This window comes from Salvia splendens, chromosome 19 (assembly GCF_004379255.2).
Source record: "Salvia splendens isolate huo1 chromosome 19, SspV2, whole genome shotgun sequence".
In the NCBI taxonomy this organism is placed as follows: domain Eukaryota; kingdom Viridiplantae; phylum Streptophyta; class Magnoliopsida; order Lamiales; family Lamiaceae; genus Salvia; species Salvia splendens.
The window spans coordinates 2,672,039-2,687,468 of NC_056050.1; the positions used below are offsets into that span (position 1 = coordinate 2,672,039).

Here is a 15,430-nt window from a genome sequence, read left to right on the forward strand (position 1 = left end):
CTACAAACATAAATCTATAATTGGGTATTATTCAGGTACCCGAAATTCAAAAATCCCTACACCAATTACTTAAATTTGTATCCGAACTAGTAATTTTGAATTCCGAGCACCCAAAATTGACTGGGTATCGAGTCGGGATCAGGTATATTCGAAACCAAGGAACTAAATTTGCAACCCTGCCTATAAAAAAAATGAGATATGTAAATTTCATGAAGAAATTTTGCTTCACCAAAAACAATGAGAAAAATATGTGTAGTTAATGTAATTAATGTTATCATATAGAGTATATCATCTTGTATTAAAGTAGCATAGTACTACTAACTTATTTGAAAACCATATCATCTTTACCAAATCACAATCATTTCTATATTTTTAAATTGAATAAATTTCTTTTACTACTATAATAGAAGTAAAATGATGCGATGAGTATAAAATTGAAAATTAAAATTTTGTGATTTGATAAAAAGATTGTGAAAAGGGAAGAGTAAAACCCCACGAGAAATTTAAGCTTGAGGGATGAAGATGACTTGGAAGAAAAACGTTAATGACACCAAGAACAAGACCAGAAAACGCCCAATTTCTTCTAACCCTAACCTTCCATTTGAAGATGTTAATTCCACCTCCGACGCCAATTCTGCTCCAGAGCCGCTGATTGAAGCCGAATTGCCCGGAAAAGACACCCTACCTGAAAAGAACATCACGGTTAGAGATGAGGAAGCAGAGGAAAGGTGGAATCTTGCTGGAAAATTTGAAGCACAAGGAAATGATCTTGCTGAGGTAAATTCAATTTCCATTATTTTTATTTGGGGCTATTGTGCATAAAGGGTTTTATATGTTTATATAGTCATATACTGCTTTTGTGAAGTCAGAATTGTTGAATTCAGAAATTTTTTATGTGTGAGGATTAATTCATATATATATGTGTATTTCATTGATGCTATTAATGAAAATTCAATTGGTTGATGCATAAAATTGGAATGAGTAATAATAATCTGAGAACTTACTGTAACACATTAGAATTCTGATGATGGCCATTGTGATGTTGCGCTTTCGGAAGGGATCGTCCAGATGCCGGATACCAGTAAATTGGTTTAACGATGGCCTGCTGGACCTTGTAGCGGAAGAATTTGATAAAGACTACATTTGATGTTATGCCTCTTGAACCCTAATTTATCGAATATATATAGCCACATTCCTACTTTATTACGTTTTGCCATCAATACGCGCTTTGTAGTACACGTGTTGTAGTAGCGTTAGTTTTACGCAGAATAAATGATGCGTTTTCTAGAAATTTATGAGTAAGTTCATAGCTGTCACAATAAAATCCCGTGCTTTCTCGTTTGGACTACATTTCCCCTTATGCGATGAGGTTCGCATAGTATGCCAGGATAGCTCTAAAAGGAGTTGGCCTTTTTTACATAAGAAGCGAATTATTTCTCACACCCTTAATGTCATTGAATTAGCCAGTGGCACTAAGAAGATCGGTTAAGAAGTTGGATGTGGTGACTAGTGGAGGGGGCGTCAGCTTATACATGACTAGCTATGACTTGTAAAAAGTTGCCTCCCACTAATAAAAGGGCTTAACGGTTAACGTCACTCGGAACAGCTTTTCTCTCAGGAACGAGAGAAAAGAGTTAATATTGTTGTGACTGAGTTCTCTGGTTTAATTGTTTTTTTCCTTAGGTGTTCTTGGAAAAAGTTTAATGATACTTGAGTGGAATGAGAAATTTTGTGGAAGTCTTAGTTTGTAATTTCTTGAATAGGTTAATTCAGTTAACCATTTCACTGCTTTTTTTTGTGCGATGCTTTGTTCTTTTGTTTCAACCATATTTGCTCTTGCTCCGTCAATTGTATGACTAGAGGAAGAATGCTTTGCAGATTTAGACAAATGTACCGTTGCAGTATATTTTTCGTACATCATGTTGCTTTTTAACATTTCTAGGTGATTATTTGGCTTAGTTGCTCATTGAATTCCATTCTCTCACTTTCCTTTTCTCTAGGAGGGAAAATACCGTGAATCACTTGTAAAGTGGGAAGCTGCGATAACATTGGTGCCCGAGAAAGCTATATTGCACGAACAGAAAGCTCAGGTTCTACTTGAACTTGGAGAAGCATGGAATGCTTTGAAGGCTGCAACTCGTGCGTCCTCTTTCACACCCTTGCACATATACGTCTTGTTTCTTTGTTCCATCATTAACCAGAGTCTATTCCGTCACATAGATATTTGGCATCCTCTTTTGGTAAAATTCACTTAGCATTATAGGATACATCAGTTAAAACCTGTTTCTCCTTTTACTTTCAATCATCTTATACTAAATCCATTTTATGTCTCCTCATTTTAACTCATGCTCTGCCCATGGTTATAGGAGCTATGAAATTGGATCCCGGATGGGCTGAGGTAAAGTTTCTGCTTTATAGATCTACTTTTGTATGTATTTTGCTGTGATCGGTCTCACCAAGACGATAGTGTGTAACAACTTGTGAGAGTCGGACGTCCATGAGTAACTTATTTTTTCAATGATGATTTTGCAAAAATAGGAACAAAATCTCTTGATACTATGTTAGTGATTATAGGGCAATTATTTCCTATTCTAAAATGATTTACTGAAGAGGTCTCGTTCTTGTTTTCCTTTATTCTTGATAGGCGTGGATTACTCTCGGAAGAGCCCAGCTAAATTTTGGAGAGCCTGATCTCGCCATTGAATCGTTTGACAAAGCTTTGGCTATTAAGGTACACTTTAGAAACTTCCTATCACTACCTTAAGTTCTTCATTGTCTTCGTATAATCATGGATCTTGGATTCTTGATGATTTCTGTACTGTTCTTTACATGGAGTTTACTTTGAGATGAGATGGATTGAAAACACATAGGATTGAGTATTTGAAAGATAAGATGATCCATCAAGCTCAAAATTACTAATGATGGGGTTAGTTGTGTGCGTGTGTTGGCCTAGTGGTAGAATGGTTAATATTCGAGGCCAAATATCTCAGGTTCGAGTCTACCGTAATATGCCCTTCAAATTTTTGTTTATTTATCTATAAAAAACAGTGGATTAGCTGAGATTAGGTTTTTTTTTTATCAATCCATCCTATTATTCAAAGTAAAGCCCTCCTTAATGTATTGGATTAGGGTGCTCACATAAGTATCAATCACATTTACAACAAACCAAGTCCTTGATTCTCTTTCTCTTCGCCCAGTGAAGTTTTCTCTGTAAATGCAGCCCGATTCCATGGAGGCAAAAGAGGACAGGCTAGCTGCATCGCATCATGTGCAGAAGAGAAAACAGCTTCATTCAACAGGTTTGAGCTCATCTGAAAATCGTTTCCTCGTTGGAGATGAAGGCTGAAAGCACTCAGCTTCGATGTACATGTAAATGTGTTCAGATTTATGCTGAAAACTACGCCGGACTAAACCGTGTTTGTGTGGCTTGGTTTGGTTTTAATGTTTGGTTATGTTTTCACCAAACAGAAATCATTATAATGAATTCATTTTGGATCTAATCTGGTTGCTTTAGATCTTAGTAATGCCAGTGTTGCATTTTATGTTATTTCAGTTCAGTGATTTTGGTGGAACTGATTTAATTCCCTTTTAATTTATTTTTTTTATGAAAGTGATATAGCCCAATTAACACACTCCACATTAATATATAAAATTTTAATCCAAAGGGGTGTGGTGAATACTTTTCCATCCTTAATAAAATGATTAGGATAGGATGGATGTAACAGTTTTAAATCCTTGGGTCAATTGTGTCATTTTTTGAGGTGCTTACGATATAATATAAGAAATAATATAAAAATATAGTACAGTATGAAACTTTTATTTACATTTACTTTAATATTAATATTGCTAAAAGTTTTTGTGTGAATTAAAATAAATCTAAAGTATATAAAGCTCAAATTGGCTGTTATATACTCCTATCTCTCTAACAAAACACCAAAACCTTCATATATTAACCTTCATATATTATTTTAACATTCACGAAAAATGAAATATTACCTTGGTTTCTTAAAAATAGAATCTATTTCCATATTGGTCTTCCCCTCTTGAGTAATTTTGTATTATAACCCGTGTTATTTTATAAATTTCTATTTTTCAAAGACGGTGGCAGTATAACAAATTGTTACATTGGATGTTTATCAAAGATATGTTTTTCTTAAAACATATTATCACACTCTACTTTGTATTTTAATTTTAAACATTATATTATGAATGTTTTTCTTAGAACATTCATATTTTTTTAAATGAACCCGAATTTGTCTGAATTATTCATTTGATAACAGTATCTTTCAAGTAAAAACAACGGCTGGTTACCATCATTCATTTAAAATATAGTGAGCTACTCAAATTGATTATCCATAATTTAAAGTCAAACACCTATGTCACTATATGAATGATTAAATCCAACTATTGGTACATAATATAACCAACCACTCAAGTTAAAATTCCCATCACATTCATTAGTGATAATGTAATAATAATAATGATTATTATTAATCGACTTAGAGATAAGATTCCCTAATAATAATTTCATTAAAGAAAATCCAAAATTTTGCTTATATACCCTCTCCGATTCCAACAAAAGTCGCTTAATCCTTTCAACCAAAAGCGTCTTTTAATATAATTAGATACCAATATAAAATGCTCTCGAAAAGAAACAAAAAAAAGGTTCTCTTAAATTAACTGAAACACACACACACACACACACACACACACACACACAATGCGGCGGAACAACCAGTGGAGGCGGCGGTCCTCCTTCGATTCCGACGTGGATTTCGACGACGAAGAGGACGAAGATGAGGACGAGGACGAGGACGAGGACGCGTCTTTCTCGGCGGCGGCCCGGCGGCGAGTGAGGATGAAGTGCCTGTCGTGCAAGGAGGACTACGGCAATCGCAGCGCCGGCACTTGCCGCGAGTGCTACGAGGAGGCCGGCGAGACGGAGGAGGAGCTCAAGCGAGAGATCGACGAGCTCAAGTCCAAGGTCAATTTCCTCCGCCTCCTCTGTTCCAGCCCTAACTCCGTTGCTAGGGTCAACACCCCCTGCTTCTCCGACGTCGTTCTGGTCGCCTGCCCCTCGCCGGATTCCTCTGATATCCCCTGCAACTCCCTCTCCATCCCCGCACATCGCGCTGTTTTGGTACACCACAATCTCTCCTACATTTTGCCCTATGATTTCAATTTTCAAATTCAGCAAGTTCTCGTACTTAATCGATTCTACATTAGGTCAATTTCAAAACCTATTTCAGTACTTATTCCGATCAATCCTTCAGGCCACATCAATTAATTCATTAATTTGATAACTGCTTGTTCCTAGTATCATGATTTACTTAATCAATTCTAAATTAGGTTAATTTCAAATCCTATTTTAGTACTTATTCCGATCAATCCGTCATGCTACAGCAATTAATCGTTCATTAATTCGACAACTGCTTATTCCTAGTGTCATGATTTGCTACGCAGACGAGCCGATCGCCGGTTTTTAGGGCAATGCTGGAGAACGAGATGGAGGAGAGCCTGAGCGGGACGATCAAGATGAACGACGTGTCGTACGATGCCCTCCGAGCGTTCGTGAACTATCTCTACACTGCAGAAGCGGGCCTCGACGAGCACATGGCCTGCGATCTCTTGGTGTTGGCTGAGAAATACCAAGTGAAGCATCTCAAGACCTACTGCGAGAGATACCTCATGTCCAGACTCAACTGGGAGAACTCCCTCCCTTACTACGCCTTTGCCCACCAGCACGGCGCCAAGACCTTGCTCGAGGCCGCCCTCTCCCTCATCCTCGACCACATGGACAAGGTCACCAAGCGGGAGGAGTACGCTGAGCTGGTCGACAAGGATCCCCGCGTCGTCGTTGACATCTACGAAGCCTACCTCTCCAAGCAGGTCAACACTGCCGCAACCAAAGATTCAACACCACCCAAGCCCCCTTCATAAGACTGGGGATGATTCTTGATCCATGGCTGTGAGTTGTTGCTCTTTTGATTTCGAATGAATTGCAATAACAATTGGGAAATTTCCTTTTTGTATTTTGGTACCAACAATCTAAGAGTATTTATGTGAGAAAGAGAACATACAATTTAGGTATATATGATATTTATGCATATTCCCTTGCCAAAAAAATTGTGTACTACATCTTACAATCGTTTCTCACGAAGGGCACCCATCCTACTGCCTTTGCAATTTCTTCGAGCTGTGCAATTACATCGGTTGTGTGGCGTATGTAAACGTGCCCACCTGGTCTGAGGATCCGGTCCATCTCCAACATTATGTTGGTTATGTTACATCTAGAGGGAGACAGATACATTAGTGTGCATTACATTGAGAGCTAAAAATTCAACTGTGTGAAAATTTCTTACCTCCTCTGTTCTACAGAGAAGAGGCCTACTGCATTCAGCAAATCGTATGTTCTTGGATACGTGTTGAATGGCTCACACCTGCGGAGACGTTCTACATGAAAATCGTGTATAGAATGCAGTAGATTTATCTAATGTACGTGTGTTTTACGTACCAGTCGTGCATAACGCCTATAAAACCACGGTCGTATATCACAGGCAGTGTGTTGGGGCCGCTTACTGGGACGACGTTCATAACCCAGCTGTTGAACTGGAAATCAACCAAAGCTGCTGCATATCTACATTGAACAACAATGTCATATCAAGTTGAGATAGAACCCTAGTTCTAGAAATTATGAGTGAGAGAGAGAGAGAGAGATGATTACCCTCCATATCCAGCTTTCATGTCCATGACATTCCTCAGATTCATCTGATTGAGGTGGAAAGCGCCAACATATCCTCTTACCATATCATTGCTATATCTTGAATCTGCTTTGTACAATTCCTTCCTAGATTTCTCTGCATCCATTTCTATTGTGAATAGCCTGTCTGGTGGGCTGTGAAGGCGGGCAGGCCAGTCGGTAGTGTTAGTTCCGTACCCATTTTCAGGCAAATGTGTGATGCAAGCCTTCACGTCAGCGTACCTGAGATGCAAAAACATGTCCCTCAATACTACTGATTAATCAAACTAGGAGAGAAATTTGCAGCTAGAAAATACCATATGTTGTCTGGATTGTCGTCTGTGTTGCATAACGATGGCTGTACGTTCGGATCGCGACCGAGATAGCAACTATTGTTTACTGGCTTCTGCCAAATGGCAATATACTCTTCCTTATTGACTAGCTCCCAACAAATGTTGCTAGTGAGATCCTCCATTGCTGTCAAAAGAAAAGATTTTTAATCTTGGAAGGCATAGGAAAATACTTAATGTAAGTGATTGACAAGTTAGAATCAGGAATGTCTACCTCTAGTCTCCATTGCTCACCAAGTTCGTTATCGTATTTGTAAACGGGCTCCGCTTCCCACACGAAGTATCCTCCACCTCTAAGCAGGCGATTCGCCTCAAGAAGCAAAATCCCACCTTAACCAGACCAAAAAATAACATCATATTCTGATAAAGATAAACGCACAACGTCACTTTCACTCTTTTACTAAAATCTCACTCAAAATTTTGTTGAATAACAAACAGCAAAGATAACAGAACCAAAGAGAGAAGCATACCATCCACAGTCCAATTAACTCCACACCTAGAGCAATGAATAAGATCAAATGCTTGGCTAGGGTAAGGCAGCCGGCGCCTTCCGAATGTAGCTATCATGGCAGGTAAGCCTCTCTCTAGGGCAAGTTCGATCTGGTTAGGATGAACATCACTTGTAGCTATTGACAGAGTTGTTACATTCCGTTCGAGTAGGTAGGCACCGAAATTTGCAGGCCCGGAGCTGATATCTAAAGCAACTCGAGTATGACGGCCAAATGCAATCTCAGGAACCATCTACATCACATTCTCCAGAGATCAGTCCAAAGCAAACAGAACCAAAACCTAAAGGGAATAAAGACAGAAGCAAACCTTGGATATCTGATCCAAGTATTTATCCGTGCCACTGATAAATTGAGGCCCGTCTCCTGAAAATACAAGCTTGTCGCCTTTTCTTGATACTGCACCTCCGTTTTCCCTATCCAAGCGCGTGTGAGGCACATTATCGAACCAGACCTGCACCAACATTACATTAGGATCAAATTCTGCTTCTTCCCACCCCATTGCTCACTAGCTACAAATCACTTATCCAACATTTCTTCATTTATTGAACAAGAATCTCACACACTATAGTTCTTACGATTACTTATAAATTCGTTCGATGCTGTGATCCTACTCTAGCAGAAGTTTTTGCCTTCATCTACTCATTCACATTGCACACACACTATCATCACCAATCTACATAAAACTCAAAAACCATCTCTACCATTACACAGTCAAATCCCAGAAACCAATTCAAAGCCAAATCCCCCAAAAATCTGAAACCAACAAAACTGAAAAAATGAAATCAAGAAAGCTGTACCTCATTTCTGCTTTTGGGCCATGGAATGTGAAGCTTGTACTGATTAGGCCTCGGCACCAAACAATCCAATCCTTCCCCTTTCACTGTCAAATTATCCAAAGAAGGAACATAATCACTCAAATTCATTTCACAAATCCTAAATTTCTCAACTTTAACCACTTTCCTCTCCACAATTTCCCTCTCATCACTAGTGTTGGCCATCGCCACTATGCTCTCGATAAGCCCTTCATCGATTTCCCCAACTACGAAATCATCCGTCATGATTCCCAGCTCATTTATGATCCCTGTCCTCTCCAGCAGCGGCCTCACCACAGCCGCCGCCGCCGCAGGCGACGGCGGCGCGGAAGGGGTGGCTGTGGCGCGAGTGGTGTTGAAGAAAGAGAGGTGCTGATTCTGGATTGTGGGAGTGGTGAATGAGGAGAGATATTTGAAGATGAAGAAGAGGGAGAGGGAGAGGAGTGAGAAATATACGATCTTTGAGGTCGTGATCATGGCTTCGAGCGTGTGTGTGTGTGGATTTTGTTGATGCAGAAAAAATGGCGGAATGAGAAAGCGATTGATTAGATTGGGAGAGAGAGAGAGAGAGAGAGAGAGAGAAGAAAGGGTTTTGATATTCTTTGCTGAATTACACGTAGAGGCTGAAAAGTGAAAAGCGATGATACCTAAACCCAAATTGATTTTATTTGTCGGAAACTGCTTTGGAAAGTTTATATCTTTGCAAAAGATGTGATCGAATTTTATTGTTAAATTACTTACCTAATTTTATGACTTTATATGGGTTAAGTTATAAATTCGAATCAGAAGAAGTAAGTACTACTTACTTACTAGGAGCACAAAATATTTGAATTTAAATTACAATTTCATAATTTAAACATTAATTGAATTCACAATAGTTATAAATTATACCACTATACATAAAATGCACACACTGCAACATTTACAAACACATGCATACATGCAAAACCACACTACGTGCGTGTGCTTACAATATATATTATTATGTGTGTAGTGTGTGCACAAAATATTTAAATTCAATTTCATTATCAATTACTTCATATGTCCCTTAAAACTTGTTACGTGTTGACTCGACACGGATTTTAAGAAATATAATTGAAAATGAGTTGAACAAATTAGTAGAACGTAGATTTAATTCTTTTATATTAGTTTTATAATAAAATGTTAATGAGAATGCGAATGAGTTAGTGGAATGTAGAGGAAGGGAGTACTTTATTACTCACTCCCTCCCCCAAATTTTGTCACAGATTGACCGAAAACTGATTTTATGAAATGTGGTGGAAAGTGAATTGAAAAATTGGAAGGATGTGGATCCTACTTTTAAAGTATTAGTTTTATAATAAAATGTGAGTGATAATAAGTTAGTGGAATATGAGGTCCAATACCAAAAATGATAAAACGTGAAATGAGACAAATTTTATGGGACGGATAGAAATAGAAAAATGTGATAAAATTTCAGGAATCATATAGTACTATAATTTAAAAAAAATAATTAGACTGATCATGTACACTCATTATACTATTATTTTAACATGATTGACAGTTGACAATAGTGGAAGACCTTATAAAAGTACTCATTTGTCACAAGCCACACACATGATTTGATAATAATATAATACGAGAATTAAAATGTAAGGAAAAATGGGCAAAATTAACAAAATCATTCAACTATCGATACTTTAATTCTCTCATAAGAAGAATGCAAGAATACTATATATATAATGAATTATGTCGTTGCATTCAATGAAAATGATTGTCAATTTTTTTATAAAAAAAATAGAAATTTCATGCCCCACGAGATTCAGATTGGACTCTTCATTACCAAGAACTAAGATACATATTCATTTCAATTCTTAGACATTGAAGTTCTAAAATAATTTCCATTCTCACAATAATTAAGGATTTGAACTTTGAACCCTTAAACCATAAAATTATACTACAAAGAACAAATGTTACTAAAATTTAATAATTAACTCGATAGCAATCAAGGAAAGGAGTCTTGAAAAAAAAAAGAGCAAAGTTCTAATAAGATTCCAAGGAATCCATGGACATCATTTCCTTAAACTCCTCGAAATCTAGCAATCCATCGGAATTAGTGTCGTAGACGCCAATCATTTGCATACAATCTAGGCCACAACTCTTCTCATCCCATAATCCTAACCTACCTAATGCAATCCGCAGCTCCTCCCCGGAGATGAATCCGTCGTTTAGATCAAAAACCCTAGCTGCACGCCTTCCTAAGATCGGCCTGTGGAAATTCGAGGTCATCCTCCTTAATTTGGTCCCGATTTTCTTCAACAATGACATTGTTCAATGTTTGGTAGAAGAAGAGGAAATCGAAAAAGTTTAGGGCCTTGTCATCGCCCACTAGAATCTCAAGCTCTGCTCGTTTAGCATGCAGGCCGAGCCTAGTGAGGAGGGTCACGAGCTCGTCGATGCTCACTAGGTCGTCCTTGTTCCGGTCTAGCTCGTTGAAGATTTGGTGCAAGTGATATGTGGTGAGGGGATACATATTGTTATAATATAATGTTATGTTTGTGTAGAAAGGAAAAATAGAATTAATTTAGTGTGTGTAAATAAATAGAGGGTATATTTGGATAAGTTGTAATGTGTATGGTAGGGGAGTGTTATATTGCTAACTCAATACTTAATTGCTAACTATAACTAAATAATAGACATTAGATATTCAAATTAAGGGTCTAGGTCATCAACCCTGAAATGTCAATACGATCAACAAAAAACATTAATAAGTATATTAAGGCTAATTTACAACAAATTAGTTGTAACTAACTTTTGAAAAATATCTCATAATTTTAAAATGCATATAACTTTCTCGATTTAAATTATTTTTTCGCACAATATATATCAAATTAAAGATAATTTCATAAGGATTCTGACGAGATCTCACTTGCATATGTTCCGACGTCAAAATTTGAAATTTTTTTTTTAATTTTTTCGTACAGCACAAATGTCAACATAGTATATAAAATATGTCAATATAATACATGTAGAATGTCAATGTAAGCAATGTGTTAACATTATCAAAGCATTGTGTTGATATTCTCAAAGCATTGTGTTGATATTTTCGAAACACTATATTAACATTTTCATCAAAAACCCTAATTTGGTAGTTTTTTTTTATCTTTTTTGATTTAATTAACAAACACGAAAATTACACGTGGCAAATTGTAGATCACAAGTTTTCTAAAATCATATGATCTTAAATTAGTTGTAGTTCGCAATTAAATGATGAGTTGGCAATTAATCACTCCCCATACATATTATATATAGAGAGGTTTCATTAAATAATACTACACGCTTTCGATGTTGTACTAACACGGATTATATTGATTAACACAAATTTTTCATGATTTATTCACAAATGCACGCTTGCATGAATTTCGAGGAAAGAGAGTGGCAAAAACAAACCAAAGTTTGGAAGATTCGGCAATTATCTTTAATTTTTTAGTTTCACCTATGCAGAGGGTGTATATTATAGGTCAAATTATCAGATAATGAAATTTGAACAAATATTAGTTGGTTTTTAATTTTCAAAATCAGTAGAAAAAATTATGAAATTTGAAATTGGTAGTATCAATTATTTATCATGAAATTGTATCTGATATGGTAAACAAGAAATCATACGTGGAAGTTATCATAAATAATGCCATTCATTCAGGTCATTGTCTTTGTATATATATATCCTATATATATATATATATATATATATATATATATATATATATTAATGTTTAATTTATTTATGTTTTTTTGAAGGAAGCACCTCTTACGTGGGTTTATAAATTTTCTTTCAAGAACTTCTGTTGTGAGTGGGTTTGCTTTCCTTTTTTTCCTTTCTTTTTTGGTTGTTGGGGGATGACGTTAATTTCAGTGGAGAAATGACCAAGAAAGGTGATAAATTGGACGGCTGAAAAAGAAAATTATGATACACTTTTTGTAATGCTATCAGATACGCGACTCAATCTTGTTATCACAACGAGATCGATTCCGGAACGAGAAGAACGAATACTTGATATGAAAATGAATAAGCAAAAAAACAATTCTTGGAGAGTCAATGGAAATCTTGTGTTTTATTTGTGTGGAAGATTACAAAACTCTTGGATGAAAAAATTCTCTTTTCTTTTTCCACAGCTCGGCTCTATTTAACTAACACTTATCTAACAACTAGTTCAACCTAACGGCTTTCATTTAAAGCTAACTAACTAGTCGCATCCGACGACGTGCATCAGTTAATAACAACTGTCAACTCCGAACTCGTTTAAGTTCGGCCAACACCGAGCACCAACACCGAGCACTGAGCACCGAGCTCAACACCGAACATTGAGCTCGGTTAATCCCTGAGCACGACTACAAACTCGACCAATCACCGAGCATGATTGCAGTTCGTCAGATCACTGAACAGCATATCGGTCCCTAATCGCCGAACAGTATATTGGTAACCGAACTGAACTGATTGTGCAGTTTTGCCCCAATCCTCATAACAAATCTCCACCTTGGGACATAACTGGACAATCCATAGATTTCATCCATCTTCCACAATCACTCCAGCTGAATCAGATTCACCAAATCCATGCAATACTTCAACTTAAGTCCGGGCAACACCTTTGTTAGCATATCAGCTGCATTGTGCTCAGTAGCTACCTTTTCAATCTTCACTGAGCCCATTTCAACTTCATCCCTCACAAAATGAAGCTTAACATCCACATGCTTGCTCCTCTCATGGAATGTCTGATGTTTTGACAAACATATGGCACTATTTGAATCACATAATACAGTCACAGCTCCTTGATCAACTCCAAAATCCGAGCAGATTCCTTTCAGCCACATGCTCTCCTTTACGGCCTCAGCCATGGAAATATATTCTGCCTCAGTTGTTGAGAGTGCCACCACAGATTGCAAACTCGACTTCCAACTTACAGCAGCTCCATACATGCAGAAAACATAGCCGGATTGGGACTTCCTTGTGTCAATGTTAGTAGCAAAATCAGAATCACAATATCCCAATAGAGGCTGTGCATCAAAATTCTTACTTCCATCAAACAGTATGCCATAATCCTGAGTACCATTCAGATACCTTAGTATCCATTTTAAAGCATGCCAATGCTCCATACCTGGATCTGCCATGTATCTGCTCACAACACTTATGGCTTGGCTGATGTCTGGCCTTGTACACACCATGGTGTACATGATGCTTCCCACTATGTTTGCATATGGGATTTTATCCATCTCTCTTCTCTGACTATCATCTTTAGGGCACTGATTTACACTGAGCTTAAACTGCTGGCTCAGGGGCACACTCACTGGTTTGCTTTTATCCATCTGAAATTTCTTGATCACATTCCTGATGTAATCTTTCTGAGTTAGCCATATCCTTTTCTTGTCTCTATCCCTTATGATCTCCATTCCAAGGATCTTCTTTGCATCTCCAAGATCCTTCATATCAAATTCAGATTTCAGATCACCTTTCACTAACTCCACCTCTTCCTTATGCTCTGCAGAGATCAGCATATCATCTACATACAATAGTAGATATGCCACAGCAACTCCACCTCTTCTCTTGATGAAGACACAATGATCATACAAAGACTTCTCAAAACCGATCTTATGCATGAACTCATTGAACCTGAGATACCACTGTCTTGAACTTTGTTTTAGACCATACAAGCTTCTTTTCAGCAAACACACCTTTCCTTCATTTCCTGGTTGGACAAAACCAGGAGGCTGCTCCATGTAAATTTTCTCTTCGAGCTCTCCATGAAGAAAGGCTGTTTTGACATCGAGTTGCTGCAATTCCCAATTTCTCTGAGCAACAATGGCAAGTAGAATCCTGATGGAGCTATGCTTTACCACAGGGGAGAATATTTCATTATAATCTACTCCCTCCTTTTGTGTAAAGCCTTTGGCCACCAACCTGGCTTTAAATCTGATTTGATTGTTGTTGAAGGCCTCAATTTTCTTCTTAAAAATCCATTTACAACCAACTGTTTTCTGATCAGTTGGCCTCAACACCAAAATCCATGTGTGATTTTTGTACAAGCTATCAATCTCCTCCTGCATGGCTAATAGCCACTGATCCTTCTCCGGACTCCTTATTGCTTCCTTGTAATTTGAAGGCTCATGATAGTCCATCTCCTCAGCTATGGCCAGTGCATAGTGCATCATATCAAAATCCTGAAATCTGGAAGGGAGCTTGATCCTTCTTCTGGTTCTGTCTCTTGCAACCAGTCTCTGTGGAGTCTTGATGTTACTTTCATGTTCAGAGGATCCACCAACACTGGTTTCTTGTGAATTTCTCACAGTATCTGGTGGACTTCTTACAGCATCAGATGAGGATTCCCTCTGACCCTCCACCTCAAACTCAACAGTCTGAACTTGCTTCATGAAGAAAGGCATTTCAGATTCCCTGAAAATAACATCCCTACTGATGACAACCTTCTTATTCCCTTCCTCACAGCACCATAATCTGTAACCTTTAACTCCAACCTGATAGCCTATCATCACACATCTGAGAGCCCTTGGTTCCAGCTTTCCTTGTTTGATGTGAGCATATGCTCTACACCCAAATGGTCTTAATTTTGAATAGTCTCCATAAGATCCATACCATCTACTATCCGGAGTCTGATTTTCAATGGCAGCAGAGGGGCATTTGTTGATTAAAACAACAGCTGTGGAGGCTGCTTCTGCCCAAAATGGTTTTGACATTCCAGATGCTATCAACATGCATCTTACCCTTTCAAGAATGGTTCTATTTATTCTCTCGGCGACCCCATTTTGTTGTGGGTTGTGAGGCACCGTTCTATGCCTTTTAATTCCTTTTCTCTTGCAAAACTCATCAAACTCATGGGACAAAAATTCCAGCCCATTGTCAGTTCTTAGGCATCTCAAAGGCTTCCCCTTTTCTAGCTCAACTGCAGTACACCACTCCTGAAATTTCTTGAAGGTCTCTGACTTTTCTTTCATGATCATTATCCAAACCTTTCTTGAAAAATCATCAACAAA

At 37.7% G+C, this 15,430-nt stretch overlaps 3 protein-coding genes and 1 pseudogene across 4 annotated transcripts; 2 read left to right on the forward strand and 2 right to left on the reverse strand.

Annotated features, from left to right (window-relative positions):
* Positions 1-424: 424 nt before the first annotated feature.
* LOC121778274 (tetratricopeptide repeat protein 33-like) lies at positions 425-3,500 on the forward strand. 2 transcript variants are annotated; one of them, XM_042175593.1, is made up of 5 exons: positions 425-777; positions 2,001-2,139; positions 2,367-2,398; positions 2,645-2,731; positions 3,198-3,283. In XM_042175593.1, exons 1-5 carry the CDS (start codon positions 517-519, stop codon positions 3,198-3,200), a joined length of 522 nt encoding a protein of 173 aa, XP_042031527.1. In that variant the 5' UTR covers positions 425-516; the 3' UTR covers positions 3,201-3,283. The 2 variants fall into 2 exon arrangements, with proteins under 2 accessions (XP_042031527.1, XP_042031526.1); XM_042175592.1 differs by having other exon boundaries at positions 427-777; positions 3,221-3,500.
* Positions 3,501-4,642: 1,142 nt separating this feature from the next.
* On the forward strand, positions 4,643-6,107 carry LOC121780275 (BTB/POZ domain-containing protein At4g08455-like). Its single transcript, XM_042177814.1, has 2 exons — positions 4,643-5,140; positions 5,464-6,107. Exons 1-2 carry the CDS (start codon positions 4,721-4,723, stop codon positions 5,938-5,940), a joined length of 897 nt encoding a protein of 298 aa, XP_042033748.1. The 5' UTR covers positions 4,643-4,720; the 3' UTR covers positions 5,941-6,107.
* On the reverse strand, positions 6,083-9,057 carry LOC121780276 (probable methyltransferase PMT10). Its single transcript, XM_042177815.1, has 9 exons — positions 8,396-9,057; positions 7,906-8,049; positions 7,560-7,830; positions 7,304-7,419; positions 7,057-7,208; positions 6,725-6,982; positions 6,515-6,637; positions 6,363-6,440; positions 6,083-6,290 (listed from the first exon to the last, which is right to left on the reverse strand). Exons 1-9 carry the CDS (start codon positions 8,885-8,887, stop codon positions 6,134-6,136), a joined length of 1,791 nt encoding a protein of 596 aa, XP_042033749.1. The 5' UTR covers positions 8,888-9,057; the 3' UTR covers positions 6,083-6,133.
* A 1,375-nt stretch (positions 9,058-10,432) lies between these two features.
* On the reverse strand, positions 10,433-10,922 carry LOC121780143 (annotated as a pseudogene).
* Positions 10,923-15,430: the final 4,508 nt, after the last annotated feature.

Coding starts and splice junctions, on each gene's coding strand:
- LOC121778274 (XM_042175592.1), top strand. CDS start 517: ATGAAGATGACTTGGAAGAAAAACGTTAATGACACCAAGAACAAGACC. Junction 778..2,000: donor AAGGAAATGATCTTGCTGAG/GTAAATTCAATT, acceptor CCTTTTCTCTAG/GAGGGAAAATACCGTGAATC. Junction 2,732..3,220: donor ACAAAGCTTTGGCTATTAAG/GTACACTTTAGA, acceptor CTGTAAATGCAG/CCCGATTCCATGGAGGCAAA.
- LOC121780276 (XM_042177815.1), bottom strand. CDS start 8,887: ATGATCACGACCTCAAAGATCGTATATTTCTCACTCCTCTCCCTCTCC. Junction 7,420..7,559: donor AGTTAATTGGACTGTGGATG/GTATGCTTCTCT, acceptor GGTCTGGTTAAG/GTGGGATTTTGCTTCTTGAG. Junction 7,209..7,303: donor GTGAGCAATGGAGACTAGAG/GTAGACATTCCT, acceptor ACAGCAATGGAG/GATCTCACTAGCAACATTTG.
- LOC121780275 (XM_042177814.1), top strand. CDS start 4,721: ATGCGGCGGAACAACCAGTGGAGGCGGCGGTCCTCCTTCGATTCCGAC. Junction 5,141..5,463: donor CCGCACATCGCGCTGTTTTG/GTACACCACAAT, acceptor TTTGCTACGCAG/ACGAGCCGATCGCCGGTTTT.